This window comes from Camellia sinensis, chromosome 1, assembly GCF_055761805.1.
Source record: "Camellia sinensis isolate YWXY chromosome 1, ASM5576180v1, whole genome shotgun sequence".
Classification (NCBI taxonomy): Eukaryota; Viridiplantae; Streptophyta; class Magnoliopsida; order Ericales; family Theaceae; genus Camellia; species Camellia sinensis.
The window spans coordinates 244,335,336-244,353,363 of NC_138961.1; the positions used below are offsets into that span (position 1 = coordinate 244,335,336).

The following is an 18,028-nucleotide window of genomic DNA, read 5'->3' on the forward strand; positions in this document are numbered from 1 at the left end:
TTGGGGCCCTCCCCAAGTTACAAACCCATGCCTTATAAACTCACTCAAAGTTTGCCCACCAAATCAATGTGGGACAAGTCTTAAACCAAACCTTTAGGAAATTTCATCGAAAACACCATTTTCATGGAGCTATCTTTGTCTTCAATTTCGCATTCACCCGATAATGGTTTTGAGTAACCAAATATATCACGTGAATGACAACGCGGCATAGAACGCATTACCACTTAGACCCGCCAACTTTAGCGTATGGGTCCCACCTAAAAAATAGACCAAAGTTAAGAAAAAATCATATTTTTCAAAACCATTTCTTACAATCCCCCGCATGAATGGAATTTGATGACAACGGAAATGTAACAATATGTAGAATTTGTCGAAAGAGTATAAATTGAAAATATCTTGCATCAGGATAAGTAGCTTTCGGACTTACTAGCTAACCAATGGACGCAATGCCTTGAATTGTTCAGCCGTTTGTGTAAGTCAAGACAATAGATTTCACACAAAATATCTTTTGACACATCGTGGTTCTCACAATTGTGTTCATTTTGGCCTTGAACGCTCATGGTTGTTCATAAGTGTTTTTTAGAGAATTTAGTCTTTTCATTCTCATAGAACTAGCTCCAATTTGACACTCATATAGGTGATACTTATTGTGAGTATCTCTTATACTCGTCTTGATTTTATGCCTAAATCACGATATAAGTAATTATTAAAAGCAAAACTTATCCTTAGACCCCTGCATACAACATATGTTGCGGATATCACTCTCACTATAGGAATGGGTAGGGAATTTTAAATCCCGTGGTAATTTCTGGTGAGCCACACATAACTTAGTTGTCCATTTGAACTTAGTTTTTAAGATCTCCAATCATATAAGTAGGGTTACCATTATGATGACTCTTATGTAATAAGCTTTAATCTCATCCCCTTCGATAAACTATACACTTGTTCTTTTGTCAAACCTTTTGTTAACGGATCCGCAATATTCTCTTTAGATTTTATACAATCTATTGAGATTATTCCATTTGAGAGAAATTGTCTTACGGTATTATGTCGATGATGAATATGTTGTGACTTACCATTATACATATAATTTTGTGCCCTACCTATTACAGATTGACTATCACAATGAATACAAATAGCTGGCACAGGTTTTGGCCATATTGGAATGTCTTCTAAGAAGTAACGAAGTCATTCTGCTTTTCTCCTGCTTTGTTTAAAGCAATGAACTCAAATTCCATTGTGGATCGTGCGATGCATGTTTGTTTTATGGATTTCCAAGAAACAGTAACGCCTCCCAGAGTAAAGACATATCCACTAGTGAATTTTAAATCTTTAGTATCCGATATCCAATTGGCATCACAATAACCTTCGAGTACTGCTGGATATCGAGTAAAGTTCAAACCATGATCACGGATAAACCTTAGATATCTAAGAACCCAAATAATTGCTTTCCAATAGTCTTCGTTGTCCTGGTTAGCGCAGAGGCCCCTCTGACGAAATTCGCCCCATTCCGTGTAATCTCCGTGTTTGGGAGAATAATATAACCAGCCCCAGTTCGACACTTATATAGGTGATACTTATTGTGAGTATCTCTTATACTCGTCTTGATTTTATGCCTAAATCAAGATATAAGTAATTATTAAAAGCAAAACTTATCCTTAGACCCCTGCATACAACATATGTTGCGGATATCACTCTCATTATAGGAATGGGTAGGGAATTTCAAATCCCGTGGTAATTTCTGGTGAGCCACACATAACTTAGTTGTCCATTTGAACTTAGTTCTTGAGATCTCCAGTCATATAAGTAGGGTTACCATTATGATGACTCTTATGTAATAGGCTTTAATCCCATCCCCTTCGATAAACTATACACTTGGTCTTTTGTCAAACCTTTTGTTAACAGATCCGCAATATTTTCTTTAGATTTTATATAATCTATTGAGATTATTCCATTTGAGAGAAATTGTCTTACGGTATTATGTCGATGATGAATATGTTGTGACTTACCATTATACATATAATTTTGTGCCCTACTCATTGCAGATTGACTATCACAATGAATACAGATAGCTGGCACAGGTTTTGGCCATATTGGAATGTCTTCTAAGAAGTAACGAAGTCATTCTGCTTTTCTCCTACTTTGTTTAAAGCAATGAACTCAGATTCCATTGTGGATCGTGCGATGCATGTTTGTTTTATGGATTTCCAAGAAATAGCAACGCCTCCCAGAGTAAAGACATATCCACTAGTGGATTTTGAATCTTTAGTATCCGATATCCAATTGGCATCACAATAACCTTCGAGTACTGCTGGATATCGAGTAAAGTTCAAACCATGATCACAGATAAACCTTAGATATCTAAGAACCCGAATGATTGCTTTCCAATAGTCTTCTCTAGGGTTACTAGTATACCTACTCAATTTACTGACAGCATAAGCTATATCAGGACGAGTACAATTCATTAGGTACATTAAGCTTCCAATGATTTAGAAGTATTTAACTGAGACACTGCATCACCTTTATTTTTTGATAAATAAAGGCTGATCTCTACAGGTGTTCTAGCTACATTCATATCATCCTTGATAAATTTACCAAGAATTTTCTCAATATAATGTGATTGAGATAATGCATATCTGTCAGATATTTTAGTAATTTTCATTCATAATATTACATCTGTAACCCCCATATCTTTCATATCAAATCTTTTGTTCAGCATTTGCTTAGCTAATTTGATCATATTTTGATTGCTTCCAATGATAAGTATGTCATCCATATAAAGACAAACTATGACATATCCTTGATCAGTGTTTTTAACATAGATGCACTTGTCACATTCGTTTATCTTAAACCCATTAGTAAGCATATCATGATCAAATTTTTTATGACATTGCTTAAGCGCTTGTTTTAATCCATAAAGAGATTTTACAAGCCGACAAACTTTCTTTTCTTGCCCTGGCACTACAACCCCTTCGGGTTACTCCATATAGATATCTTCATTTAGATCACCGTTTAAGAAAGTTGTCTTAACATTCATTTGTGTATTTCTAAATTATACAATGCTGCAATAGCAATAAGCATGCAAATGGATGTTATTCTTGTCACAGGAGAATATGTGTCAAAATAGTCCAGACATTCCTTTTGTCTATAACCTTTTACCACAAGTCTTGCTTTATTCTTGTCTATTGAACCATCTGTTTTCATTTTTCTCTTAAATATCCATTTATATCCAAGAGGTTTAGAACCGGGTGGAAGATCCACCAATTTCCAAGTATGATTTTGTATAATGGATTCAATTTCATTATTAACAGCCTCTTTCCACAAAAGTACTTCAGGACCTGTCATTACTTCCTTAAAGCTTTGAGGTTCATTTTCTAACAGGTTTGTTAGAAAATCTAGACCAAAAGATTTTGATGTTCTTACTCTCTTACTTCGTTTTGGTTCATCATCAATTAAATCCTGCTGGTCGAGACCATTACTAGTCTTTTGTGTTTGATTGTCATTAGTCTCTTGACTTTGTGTACAATCATAATTTCTTTTCTGTAAATTTAATTCCTGTTCTTTCTTGTGAGGAAAGACATGTTCAAAAAACACAGCATTCCTTGACTCTATAATAATATTCACATTTATATCAGGTATTTTTGATTTATAAGTCAGAAACCGATATTTACTACTATTCTGAGCATAACTAATAAACACACAATCTACTGTGTTTTGGTCCTATCTTTGTCTTTTTCAGAACAGAAACTTTAACTTTTGCCAAACATCCCCACACTTTTAAGTATTTATAGAAAGGTGGTCGACCTTTCCATAATTCATAAAGAGTACTGTTGGTTTTCTTGTGGGGTATTCTGTTATGAACATAATTAACAGACAATATTGCTTCCCCCCATAAGTTTTACGATAAGCCTGAACTTAGTAACATGGCATTCATCATTTCTTTAAGGGTTCTATTCTTTTTTTTAGCAATTCCATTTTGCTGTGGAGAATAAGGTGCAGCAATTTGATGAATAATGTCATGTTGTGCACAAAATTCATTTAAATGTGCATTATATTCACCACCCTATCACTTCTAACCATTTTAATGGTTTTACCAAGTTGATTTTCAACTTCAGTTTTGTAGAGTTTAAATGTTTCTAAGGTTTCATCTTTACTTCTAAGTAAGTATATATAACAATATCTTGTGCAATCATCGATAAATGTTATGAAATACTTTTTGCCTCCTCTAGTTTGAACAAATTTTAGATCACATACATCAGTATGAATTAATTCTAGAGGTTCGGTTTTTCTTTCAACCGATTTAAATGGAACCTTAGTTAGTTTCGCTTCTACACAAATCTCACATTTGTGATTAGGATCAATTTTAAACTTTGGTAGATAATCCAAACCAATTAATCTACGCAAAGCATCAAAATTCATATGTCATAATCTACCATGCCATAAATTCGACTCAAGAATATAAGCAAAAGATGTGTTATTATTATTAATTGCAAGTTTCGGTACAACCATCATTACATTCAACTTGAAAAGACCATCACTCATGTATCCCTTACTAACATGCATACCACTTGTGAGGGAGATTTCATAATCTGGCATTGGACCGTGGTAATGACCGGGCTAAAATTGGTCCGAGCATGTTTGGGCCGAGCTACGCTGGGACAATCCAGGTGCAGTGCGCTCGGTTAAAGCCCAGGTGCGATTTGGCCGGGATAACTTCTCTACTAGCCCGGTTCGCATTGTTTGCTCGTTGAAATCGGTCTCCCTCGGACCGGCCTAACCTGTCTGGAGCTCGGCCGTACTGGAATGCTACTAAGTTCGGTTGTAATGGAGCTCAGCGAGTGGCACTGTTGGGCTCGTTAAGTAGCTCGGTCGAAGGAGGTCGAGATAATTCCGCCGGGCTGTCCATTCCCGCCAATGCCGACTGGCGGTTTGATTAGGTGGTGTTTAGCTAAATTTGCGCTGACAGATAGGAGAGCAACTCCACGTGTCAATAAACGAATGGATGCAAAGATGAGTGCAGAAAGTATATAAGCATGACTGCGCCCCCCATGCTCTGCATGGAACATCAATTGGTGAGAGAAACTTTGACATTGATTCAGCTCCTCTCTCTCTCCCTCTCTCAGAGTGTGTGCTAACTTGGCCGTCGGAGGGGTTTTCCGGGAACACACCGTCGGGAAGCTCACTGCTGTTGTATTTTCAGGTTGATCGGATAGACACGGAGCTTGGACGCAAGGAGTACTGACAGCGACGAATATCTCCTTCCCGTACACCACTCTTTGTTAATACAAATTTATTAACAAATAACCAGAAACTAAATTCTTTCGGATGTCTGGTACATGCAGTACGTTGTTGAGGGTCAGTTCCTTCCCTAATATCTTCAATGTTATCCCAGATATCTTCAATGAATTGGGTTATTAAAAATTTCACAATATTAAAAATAACACAATATTCAGAATTTTAATAAATAAAAAAAAAACAGAATAATAATTATCAATATAAAAGTAGGAGAGATAAGGAGAGAAAATCAAACACTACGATTAATAGTGGTTCGGCACGCCAGGCCTACGTCCACTCCCCAAGGAACCTCCTTGAGAATTTCTTTACTATCAATTGAATAAATACACCACCAAACTTGTGGATTTGGCACAGGACTTACTCTTATCTATTGAGCCTCACTCAACAATAAATGCCTTACCCTTACAAAATCTCTCACAAAAATAAGGAATAAGAATAAGTGGTACTTGAACCCACTTTTACAATAATTCTCTCACAAAGAGTAGATATGAAAGTGTAAGAACAAGGGCTAGACTTAGATCTGAAAGTGAAAGAGCAGAATACAATGTACTCAGAATTTTGAAGCTTAAGAAAATTTTCTCTTCAAGTTCTTGATTTTTTCTCCACACACAACATTTCTATTTATACACAAAAATATACCCGTTGGACGCTCCTTGCTGACGTCATGGCTTACATAAGCACGCTCCTGACGTCATGGCTTACATAAGCACGCTCCTGACGTCATGCCTTACATAAGCACACTCCTTAATTTTAAATAGTCAGCAAATGTTAATAATTAAAAAGATAAAAGTAAGGCTAATTTTTTCTTTTCCTTTTGTTTATTTTTTTCAAACATGGAGCCACTGTTTTTGTAGACAATTTAATACAAAGTTCACAACTTTTAAACAAACAAATGATTTGCTCCATCTATATATATATATATATATATATAACTCCATCTTTTTCTTCTTGTTTGATTATAATATGATATAATCAATTTAGTGTAGTGTGATATGATATAATCAATGTAGTGTAAAAAGTTTAATAACGCACGTGATGTATTCTATTTATATCATATGCATTATATATATAATGTTCTAATCAAATATTTGCATACAGAAAAATCTCTTTAATAATATTTATGATGGATCTGAAAATATATGCCCTCTTTAAAATATTGTATATATTGTAGAGATTTTAAACTAAATATATCTTACCACTACACATTTGGATATATCACTTTTGTCAAAAGAAGACAACTCATTAATATCATATTTGTCAAGATAATACAACCAATCAATCATTTTAATCAATTTTAATTTTGTCAAAAAGTGAATAGTGATCAGCCTAAATTTTCAAAAAGTGAATAGTAAAGTTTTCAAAAATATTTTTATTATAATATTTAACCAATATATATATTTTTAAAAAGATAATATTTTGTGTCAAATAATATACATTAAAAAAATTCAAATTGTTACAAATAATATTTTAGACATCATCAAAATTAAATAATATGATTAACATTCAAGATCACCTTTCCTTGTCCAGTCATAGTAGAAGTAGAAGAATTTCCCATGAAAAGTGGTACACCATTTGCAACCTCATTGTAAGTTGTGAACATATTTTTGTCCGCACAAATGTGACGAGTTGCCCCAGTCAAGGTTTTAAAAACCGGACCGGTGAGTAAACCGAAAAAATGATCGAGTTGACAGGTCACCAGTTCAACCGCCGGGTTGAACCGAATCGAACCGTGACGTCATAATTATGTCATAAATAATTTTTTTAAAAATATAAATTAACAATATAAATATTCAATTTTCAATTATTTTTTTTAAAAAAAGAAATTCTTAAATATTTTTAGTGATGTTTTCCTATATTTAAAAAAAAAATCCTAAATATAAGCCATAACACTTGACATACTAACAACAAATAAAATTAAAGATGAAAATTTAGCTGTTAAAAACAACAATCATAATAATAAAAATTATGAAAGCATTCAATTAAAGCAATCCATAAAACACAAGTTAACAAAAAGACAAAAGTAAGTCCAAAGTGTATCGACATAAAACATAAACCTCAAGCAACAAATGTAAAAAGATGTTTACAACATGACATCATTCTTAAAAATAAAAATAAAAATCAACACAACATAACATAACATCACAAACAATCTTTGATTTTTGCCTAAATCTTCTAGGGACGATAATTTAGCCAATCATCATCATCATTCTCATTCGCATTTGCACTAGAGCTCGGGTTGGTTGATCTATTATCAATGTTCAAGTCACCAAAAGATCCCAAGTCGATATCATCTCCAAGAAGTTCTACCTCCATATCATCCTCAACATCATCTACAATAGTTAAAATAAAGTCATTAAGCTATAATTTTGATAATGATAAATAAAAAAGATTGTTGCATAATGATGAAACATTATTTTCTAACCATCTCATAGACCATGACATTGCCTCTTATATTGTGGAGGCTCATCTTCTTCATAAAGCATTTTTTCGAGCTTATCATAATCAAGCAATGGAGGCTCCTCTTGTTCTAGTCTTTCTTCTTCAATAATCCAAAACTCGGTTTTGTCAATGCTTTCAATGTCAATGGGATCATAATTCCTTGTTTTGTAATACCTCCTATATTGATTCAATTGTAAGACAAAATAAACGAATAAAATAAAGAATCCATTAGTTACTATATGAGAAAGATTAATTCACCTATTCTTCAATCGCAAGTTGTAATGAACATACACAAGATCATTAAGCCTATGATGTTCTAATCTATTCCTCTTCTTTGTATGTATGCGTTCAAAGACGCTCCAATTCCTTTCACACCCAGAAGAGCTGCTAGTTTGACTAAGAATTCGAATTGCCAACTTTTGCAAATTTGGAGCACTATGTCCAAACATCTTCCACCATTCATCTTATTATCAAGAAAGAAAGAAAAATATTATAACAAATAAAAAGAAACAAGAAATAGATAAATGAGATAAAATATTCCAATCAAAATCAAATAATAATGATAATTACTATTAAAAAAAAAGGGGCGATTACCAGGCTGTGTTTTCTTAGATGTAGTAATGGCAAGCTCTCTTCCAAAACTATCTTGTCGATCTCGAAACAATCTAAGTTCATTCATAAGCTTCGTTTTACTTGATATGGTTGTAGTTTCAATCACATCAAGTACACTATTCATAACCTCTGGCTTTCTGCAAAATCAAGCTTGATCATATTAAAAAGCTGGATTCAACCAATAAGCTGCCGCGTGTATATTCTTCCGCAATTGATTATCCCAACGAGTTTCAATGATTGTTGTGTAAGGCCTATACAACCTTTTATTTCTCTTGAAAATATCTTTAATTCCTTTGATTGCCCTATACATGCCTTCATAAACATACCCCATGGACGGTTTCTCATCTCCATCAGCAATACGCAAAAGACGCATAAGTAGCTCAACAATCTTAACAGTGATAAAGCAATCCTTCCAAAATAGTTTATCTAAAATGATATCAATGGCATCCTTTCCATTCTTCTCTTTAGCAAACCTTGAACTTGCAAACTCCTTACTTGTCACCAAAGCTTTCAAATCATGCATATGCTCATGAATGCTATGCAATACAAGGAAAGTAGTGGCAAAGCGCGTTGTTCCTAGGCGCACAATTTCAATCCAACTCTTCTTCTTTCTCAACCGAGCTAACAACCATGAATGGTTGTATATGTACCTTGCCACCGTTGATGCCTTAATAGCAAGCTCATGCACATGATTCATCTTGGAAATTTCACTTAAGATTAAGTTCAAGCAATGAGCTGCACATGGAGACCAATTTATAGATTTGTAAGTTGCATTTACAAGTCCTCCAGCAGCTTTATAATTTGCTCCATTATCTGTCACCATATGAACAACATTCAACACTCCCACCCACTCAATAACCTCTGAAAACAATTTAGAAAGAAGAATAGCATCTTTGACAGCATCAGAGGCATCAATTAATTTCACAAAAGCAATTCCCATAGGGCTATACACAAGAAAATTTATTAGATTTCTTTGTCTACCATCAGTCTAACAATCACCCATAATAGTACATCCACACGTAGCCCACAAACTCTTCAAAGTGTCAATATACAATTGAAGCTCTTTTTTCGAGTCTCTCAATAAAGGAACTCGAAGTTAATGGTAAGTAGGAACCTTATATCCTGGACCAATGGCAATTGCAGCATCAAACATGGGCTGAAAATAAATGGAGTTCACAGCATTGATTGGAATACAAGTATCATAAAAGAATTTTCCAACAATCATATGTGCTCTATGTATGGCTTCTTTAGTTTGGAGGGCACTTTTGATAGTTGGTTGAGAACTCGGAGTGGTCCTTGGTGCAAAATAATCACCGATTTTTGTTGGTTCATGCTTCTTCCCTTTCCCTTTATGTGTCATTGGTGCTCTACTCTTATTCCCACTTCCAGCTCCTTCATTGATTGAACTACCCTTATTGTTCCGGGGAATTATTTCCACAACCTCATCAGCCTCATCATCAACATTAACATTAACATCATCACTCTCAAATTGAAAACCACCTAAACCATAAGGATTTAATTCATCATAATTTTCTGCACTTTGCTTCTTCTTTTCATCAAATGCTTTCAAAGACTCATGCATTTGATATTGAATATCTGAGGAAACTTTTTTACATGGCCTAACCTCACCCGACTTCTTTGCAAGATGTTAGTTCATTCTATTAATCCCTCCACCTTTAATAGTTTTCCCACAATACATACATGAGTAAGTCTTCTTCCCATTGACATCTCGTCCCTCGATAACATGTGCCCATGCAATATCAGATTTTTCCCTTGTGGCTTGGGTGGAATTAGCTGTTGAATTTTGGCCAGATGACATCCCTCACAACTACCAGGTAGAATAAGAACAAATGAAAAAAAGAAAAATGAAAAAACAATACTCATATTCAAATTAAAATTCCAGAAAGCAAGATTCATTACAATACAATACAATAATCATAATAAAAAAATACTCCTATTCTGGCCAGAGACTAAATTATTAAAAAAAAAAAAATCAGATTCAATACAATAATTAAATTAAGTGTACTTGAAAATTTGAAAGTTAATTTTCTTCTAACTATTAGATGCATGCAGCAAAATAGGTCATAAGAAAATGAAAATAATCATAATTATTCATGGCTATCCAAAACAAGAAAAAGGAAATCAAACAATTAATATAGTATATCATGCGACAAAATTTTTCAATCTATGTACAACAACAACAGCAACAGCAGGACAATTAATTTTTCATTGTATCTATCTATACCAACAATTAATTTAGTGCATATAATCTAAACAACAGGGGTTGGAGGAGTAAAGTTAATTATTTGGTGTACAAGAGAGAATAGTCAGGAATAATTCCCATTCTACTAAATAAAGGTGAACCATAAATTTGGCTTAAAATCACAGTGTGCATCGTGTTTTCACACTGGTAATTTGTAATTAATTATTTATTTTATTATTATTATTTTTTATCAAAAGTTGATTTTTCCTTCTTCCTTTCATAGGAAACTGAAAGTTCATAACAAGAAGTACATCAAATCAAATAGACCCAAACAACAAGAACACAGGATTTTTTTTTTTTTTTTTTTTTGTAATTTTCTATGAAGGAAAACAAAAAACAGAGCCTTCCTTCAAGTAGACCCAAAATTTCTAAAAAACAAAAAAAGAGATCAAAGATCCATCAAAATAATACCTGGAGGCTGGAGGCTGAGATTCTTTGGCAATAGTGGTGTGCGAATATGTGTGTAAAGTTAAGAACTTGATTTGTTAATGGTGAAAAAAAACAGAGAGACAGATCGGCTGCTCTTAAAAGAGGGAGAGAGACCTATGTGAAGATGTGAAGAAAGCCCTAGATGGCTGCTCTTTGAAGACTAGCAACGGAAAATAAAAGTAGATCTGAAAAAAAAAATTATATATATACAAGCAAACCAGCCCGGTTCAATCAACCCGTGAACGGGTTCACCGGTTAAACCGCGGGCTTCACTGGTTCTCAATAAATACATCGATTTTTACACTTGACCAGGTTAAGAGGGCCAACCGGACCGGAATCTCACCCGATCACCGGTTGAACCGTCCAGTCCAGTCCGGGTTTCAAAACCTTGGCCCCAATGTTAACCCACCATTTCTTGGGATTTCCGACCAAATTAGCCTCAGACACCACAGGAGAGAGGTTGATATCATTTACCCCGTCAAAGATATAATCTACTTCTGTCACATTAGCTTGATTGGTGGTCTTCTTGCTTGTACTTCCGCGATCCTTCCTAGGGCGGCGGCAATTAGAAGCTCGATGTCTAGTCTTGCCACAGTTTTAGCATTTTCCTTTGAACTTCTTATTGCCATTGTTGTCGCCTTATTTAGGACCATCTCTAGTAAACTTCATCTTTTTGTTATGTAGTTTGTACACTTGTGCAACCACATTAGCCTTGGACTCAATGGGATTTTTACCATTCCTCTTTTCAGCCTTACGGTTATCTTCCTCAATTATTAGTCTTACAATCAATTCATCCATAGTCATCTCTTTGCGTTTATGTTTTAAATAATTTTTGAAATCTTTCCATGCCGGTGGTAACTTTTCCTCTAAAGCAGCGACTTGGAAAGAATCGCTAAAAGACATACCTTCAGAATGAATATCATACAAACAGATAAAACTGTTTTGGGTTTGAACAGATTCGGATCTGTTGGACATATATTAAACTGTACAAAATTTAAGCCTTGTTTGGCATCATCTAAAAAAGTCAAAAAGTCACTATCATATTTAAGTCACATCATCTTATTTAAATCACATCACCTCTCTAACACATCACTTATCTAACACATCACTTCAAACCCAATCCATATCCAACCCATATTTCATAAAAAGTCAAAAAGTGCACTTATTTAGATCATCCCAAACCATCCCTTAAACTAGACAGATTTGAATTTATACTGTACAGAATTTCTGAAGAGATGCAAACCAAAATTTGAATTTTATTTCTAACCAGAATTTGAAATAAAAAACAGACAGATTTTATTTCTAAATAAATAAAATAAATTCAAATATTTTTGGCCCAAAAAGATAAGTATTCGGCCGGACAAGCCCAACCCAACCTCACACCACGCACCCAAGCCCAAGCCCAAGCCTGACGAACAACGACGCGTGTGTTTATTTTTGGATCCGATGGGTCTAGCCAAATTTGCTCATAACCTTTCCCTTCTACAAACTTGGGGTGCCCCTAAAGGGCCCCCAAGTTACAAACTCAGGCCTTATAAACCCACTCAAAATTTGCCTACCAAATTAATATGGGGCAAGCCTTAAGCCAAATATTTAGGAAATTTCACCAAAAACACCATTTTCATGGAGTTATTTTGGCTTTAATTTTTCATTCACCTGATAATGGTTTTGAGCAACCAAACATACCAAGTAAATCACAACGCGGCATAGAATGCGTTACCACTTAGACCCGCCAACTTTAGCGTACGGGTCTCACCTAAAAAATATACCAAAGTTAAGGAAAAATCATATTTTTCAAAACCATTTCTTACAAGGACTAATTCATATTTTTTGAGAATTCAATATTTGTTGTAGCCAAGCTAAAAAGAAATAATTTATTTTATTACTTTAAAGACAAAATAGCTTATCAGAATAAAATTTAAGCCATGATTATTTGACCTCTTGAATGGTGAGATTAGATTAATAATCTCGTGAGTCTCACCAGACTCATGTTTGGTTGTTTATTGGTTCCATAGGACTTGGTTCCATAGGACTACAAATCCTACTTGGGGGTAGGATTAGAATTCCCTTGGAGGGGGTGGGATTGCTAATCCAATCCCCTTGGATTGAAGGATTGAAGCAAAATCTATTTTACCCTCTATTTATCAAACTCAATAAAATCTCTTTTTATGCAATAAACAATTTTACATAATTTTATAGATTTAATCTCAACCAACTAATACCACCATATTACTTCTCAATCAAACACATTTTATTTTAAATATCTAACTTAATGCTAACACATTATTAATCTCCACACTCAATTCAACCGTGTTCATAATTCTATCTAACATAATCTGACAAACAAACATGGTCTTACAGAAAAATTGGACAGCTGCATCACATCACATCACATCCCTTGCATCCAAAGAAAAATCCAAAGCGTCCTGCTTCCTGTTAAGGTCAATTATTTTCCCCTGTTTTCGAAATTTTGCACAATAACCACTTTGCTTGATTTTTCCGATTTTGACGACGACCGGTTGAGCGGTTCTCCCTATGTCATGCGTGCACGCAAATTTTCCGATGAACAGTTTTACCACCCAAGAAGCCACTACCAGGTCCCAAATGTTTGATTACAAAAATACCTGAAACTAGAAAGCTATAATTTGGAAACCGCTGGGACGAGCACAAAATTAAAAAAAAAAATTAAAATTAAAATTTACAAAAATGTATATGTAAGAAGAAATGCACAAAGCTATATCATAGTAAAACCACATCCGCTTCATCCATTTCCATCACATTTTTGTTTCTTTGTGTAAATCCTCGCTTTCTTGCACCCGGAAATTTTTTTTATATCTTGTGCCTTACCCACACTTCATATCCAGCATATACTTGCTATCAAGATATTGCTATTTGGACCACTGAACCGATTGGTCATCTTAAATCCCGATTCACATAAGAAGAAAGTTGATGATCCTCAAAATACAAAAAGTACCAACAACTATATCGATCCAACCGTTGAATTTAAAATAAAGTCTAAAAACATCAACGAATGACTAGCCATCAAGGAAAGGAACATACAAAAATAATAAGCCAAATACCATTCCCCTTCATAGTAATAACCTACATTCCAGTGTAATATCAAAAAATTGTAGGAGCATACAAAAATCAAGCATCACACTTCCTTACAAAAATAGAATGTATTCTTTCTGGCAGGTCCAAATAATTTATTCTGAGATGAAGGGAGACAAGAAAAAGTTTACTTTCAGAGGTAATATTGCCAACATCAGCGAGTATGTTGAACTTGAGGGCCCTGCTATAGTGGAGTTGCAAATCCTGTCACCACACAAAAGAAAAACCACATCATGTTGATAAATGATCCTCATACCAAATACGAGCCCTTAAAAAATTCAAATGATAAACAAGAACATGACAATGAACAGGTTATCATCTGGATATGTCACAGAACTTATACAAATCCTTTTAAATGCGTCTCAAAAAAATTCAAAGATTTCAATCTCCAAGAGTTACAGCACCATGTTCACAATTACAGGCCATCAGTTAACAATATGCATCCCCGGATCTGGTGTTATACCTATCACCCAAAAAAAAAATTCCCTGGTCTGACGCATCTCCTGTGACAAACAGAAGACATGCAGCTCAACACAGCAAAAATAAAAAGTCCAAAGACTATCCAAAAATAAATGTTCTTAAAAACTGTTCTTCCACATTATTATCAGGTTCCTCAAATATCTCCCATCTTTGCACCCACTGTCTTCTATAATGTCTTGTTCCTCATCCATAGAAAAGGCACCAAATTTCTAACATGACTATATCCTCAAAAATGCAATCATCTTGCCAATCGATCACAAGATGCCCTTATAAGATAATCTAAAAGTTAGGCACTATTTGGCATCCTCTACTTTTTTTTTATCTTTTTATCATTTTTGGGTCACATCACCTCTCTACTTTTTTGTACATCTTTTTATAAAAAATCAAAAAATATACTTATTTAGATCATCCCAAACATCCTCTTAATTTAGAGATTATACCATTGGGCACTAGGAATTTGTGCCCAATCAGGATCAGTCATTTTCTGAGGGCGTGTGTAGGGATGGCAATTTGAACCCGGCCCGACGGGGACCCGACCCCCCGTCCCCGATAAGAATGGTTTTTCCCTGAAAAATATCCCCGTGGGAACGGGGATGGTATTCGAAATTCAATCTCCGGTGACATTCAGGCCGGGGACGGTGATACACATTTCATCCCCTGCCCCGGCCCCGCCCCGTTAGCCCCGATTTATATTATATATATATATATATATGTTTACGGCTTGGTTTGGTTGAACAACACAGGAGCAGCCCCTCTTTTTAAATATTAAATATTATATATTATATATTATATGATATATGTTTGGGTCAACACTCTCTCTCACTTACATATTACATTCTCTCTTATCTTCTCTCACTCTCTCTTCTTTCCAGTGGCGAGTGCGATCTCCTCTTTGCAGTGGCGACGGTGCGATCTCCTCTCCCCAGTGGCGATGGCGTCATCTCCTCCTCCGCAGCAGTGCGCACACCCTCCTCCGTCGCCGCCTCCTCCTCCTCCTCCGCGCCACTGCCAAACCTTCGTACTCCGACTTCGGTTCCTACCACGACAGATCTGGGCAGATCTGAGTAGATCCCATCTCCACCACACCACCGCAGATTTTACATCTCACATCTCAGATCTGAGAAGATCAGATCCCACCATTTATGTATATACATGTATGTGTAAATCACTGTGTTTGTAATATGTTTGTCTCCATATTATTATTATTTTTATTTTTTTTATTTATTTTTTTGTGGTTGATGATGTTGCCGTTGATGATGTTGTTGAGGAAAATGATATTGATGAAAATGATGTTGAGGGAGCTACGGGGATTTTCCGGGGTCGGGGAAACCCGATCCCCGTTGGGGGCGGGGGTGGGGGGGGGGGTGATGGGTTCCCCGTCGGGGATCGGGGACGGGGAGTTTTGTAGCTTCGGGGATCGGGGACGGGGAGTGCGATCCCCGGCCCCGCCCCGCCCCGCCCCGTTGCCATTCCTAGGTGTGTGCCGTGGTATTAATGGAGTAATTTCAAAGGAAGATTGCAATATGTTTAAAGAGACCAAACAGCAACAACACGTGAAGAGAACACAACACCACACTGTTGGATCTTTAACAGAACCAAACTAGATAATGACTCATAGATAATTGCAAATCCATATGACTTCATTGGAAATGTTCTCACATCGTGTATCCAATTTCTAGAAAAAACTCAAGTTGTGCAGCCTACTATGGGCTGTTATAACTCAATGCGGAACTCAAGCGCATCAATAGAAAAGTACACTAAAAAAATCCAGAGAAAGCACAACTATATCTTACAAATTCATATGATCATAAAACTTAAATTTGATGCCCCATTCAGCTTAAGGAAGAGACAACAACTAAATGTGAAAAACCAATGACCATACTAAATGACTAATTCCATTGTGCAAAACAATCTGCTCCAGCTATCTGATCTGGATGCTTTTAAAAAAGATAGCGTCTCAGCACACATCTCAGCCATCACATAGTTGTTTCAACCCTTGGATAACCCTTTTTTAAAAAGAAGAAGGAGCCCATTACCAATAAACCAAGCTCAATTTATGGAGAAGCCTCTGATAGATTATAGCAGATACGATCAATTTGTTCCTGCAACATCCTTAAATGATCAGACTATAATTGAACTGGCCCAGGGTATTGGTTTGATAGGTTAGGCCGGTGCTAATTACATTGCTTGAAAAGAAAGCCGATTCACATACATGGATAACATTCAGTTCAAGAATGTTCAAGTTTTATATGCCTTTGTTTCTTCTAATCAAATCACAAACGCTTCACAGTGTTGCCACAACAATATTCAAATAAAAATCATCAAGTTACAAGATTTTGTGGTCCCACAAATTGGGCATCAGATGAATACTGATGCAACATGTGTATGGCATATATAATCCTCACCTAAGTTAAGAAATTACAATAATTTTAATAGAAAATTAAAATTACCATTGAAATCTTACCTTGTCTGTATTCTCCTTATTATTGCTAACCAGAAGCTATACATATATATATATATATGAAATTAATAAATGCATACAATTACATAACCCACCAAAAAATATAATGTCCTTTTGAGGTTCTATCTTGAGTTTCTTTGAACGATAAACATGAAGTTCAAATAGAAGCGATTGCAATTTGGTGCTGTTCCATCCAGTTTCATCAATGTCAACTAGTGCAAAACCCTTTATAACAAGAGATTATTCATAAAACAAAACTTTCAAAAACAAATGGCAACACAAATAGTATGTGTATGACCAACGACCATAAGCATTCTTCAATATGAATTGAACAACTCTGAGAAACAAACAAAATGGAAAAGACTTTTGGTAATTAATTACCTACGGAGAGACAACCCCATTGGCCAACCGTTGAAGACAACATACAATTGAGCAAGGAAGAAGCAGTAGCAGAGTGAAGAGGCATCAATGACTCTCCACAACCCAACTCCACTGGCAACCTACATTGACCATTGACAACCCCAAAATTCAGATCAGTTACGTAATTACCAAAAACAACCACCACATTCACATATACATCTTTCAGAGGGCTACACAAGTGTGTACCTACCTGGTGGAGAAGAAGGAATGGTGGTGGCGAGAGACGCGAGCAGAAATTGAGGAGGGTGCGAGTCCACCGAGGTTAGATGGTACTGGAGGTGATTGGGTTCGACTTTTGCGACTCAGGAAGGCTTTAGCGGACGATGTTGATCTCTGAAATAGCCTTCTTGCAGAGTTGGTCGCCATTTTTGTCCCGTGCTTGCTTAACTCTCCTCTCCTTGATTCTTTTTCAGACAAAACCCAGAGGCCTTAAACCCTAGCTAGCTTGTTTCTGCGATGCGAGAGTGATGATGATCAGACTAGAAGTCCAGATGGGCCGGTCCCAAATACTACAACTC

General features: G+C 35.6%; 2 protein-coding genes across 4 annotated transcripts; both read right to left on the bottom strand.

Annotated features, from left to right (window-relative positions):
- Positions 1 to 7,717: 7,717 nt before the first annotated feature.
- On the bottom strand, positions 7,718 to 9,312 carry LOC114284134 (uncharacterized). Its single transcript, XM_082869319.1, has 2 exons — positions 7,993 to 9,312; positions 7,718 to 7,911 (listed from the first exon to the last, which is right to left on the bottom strand). Exon 1 carries the CDS (start codon positions 9,284 to 9,286, stop codon positions 8,507 to 8,509), a length of 780 nt encoding a protein of 259 aa, XP_082725445.1. The 5' UTR covers positions 9,287 to 9,312; the 3' UTR covers positions 7,718 to 7,911; positions 7,993 to 8,506.
- Positions 9,313 to 14,095: 4,783 nt separating this feature from the next.
- On the bottom strand, positions 14,096 to 18,028 carry LOC114290269 (uncharacterized). 3 transcript variants are annotated; one of them, XR_003638948.2, is made up of 4 exons: positions 17,701 to 18,028; positions 17,472 to 17,590; positions 16,666 to 16,731; positions 14,096 to 14,353 (listed from the first exon to the last, which is right to left on the bottom strand). XR_003638948.2 is itself a non-coding variant. In XM_028234143.2 (3 exons), exons 1-3 carry the CDS (start codon positions 17,874 to 17,876, stop codon positions 14,334 to 14,336), a joined length of 315 nt encoding a protein of 104 aa, XP_028089944.1. In that variant the 5' UTR covers positions 17,877 to 18,028; the 3' UTR covers positions 14,096 to 14,333. The 3 variants fall into 3 exon arrangements, 2 of the variants coding, with proteins under 2 accessions (XP_028089944.1, XP_028089943.2); XM_028234143.2 differs by lacking the exon at positions 16,666 to 16,731; XM_028234142.2 differs by lacking the exons at positions 14,096 to 14,353; positions 16,666 to 16,731 and adding an exon at positions 17,062 to 17,302.

Excerpts from the sequence above, each read along its gene's own strand:
- LOC114290269 (XM_028234142.2), bottom strand. The coding sequence starts at position 17,876 with ATGGCGACCAACTCTGCAAGAAGGCTATTTCAGAGATCAACATCGTCC. Across the intron at positions 17,591-17,700 it reads CATTCCTTCTTCTCCACCAG|GTTGCCAGTGGAGTTGGGTT; the intron begins GTAGGTACACAC and ends TGGTCAATGTAG. Across the intron at positions 17,303-17,471 it reads ATGGGGTTGTCTCTCCGTAG|TTGACATTGATGAAACTGGA; the intron begins GTAATTAATTAC and ends GTTTTGCACTAG.
- LOC114284134 (XM_082869319.1), bottom strand. The coding sequence starts at position 9,286 with ATGGGAATTGCTTTTGTGAAATTAATTGATGCCTCTGATGCTGTCAAA.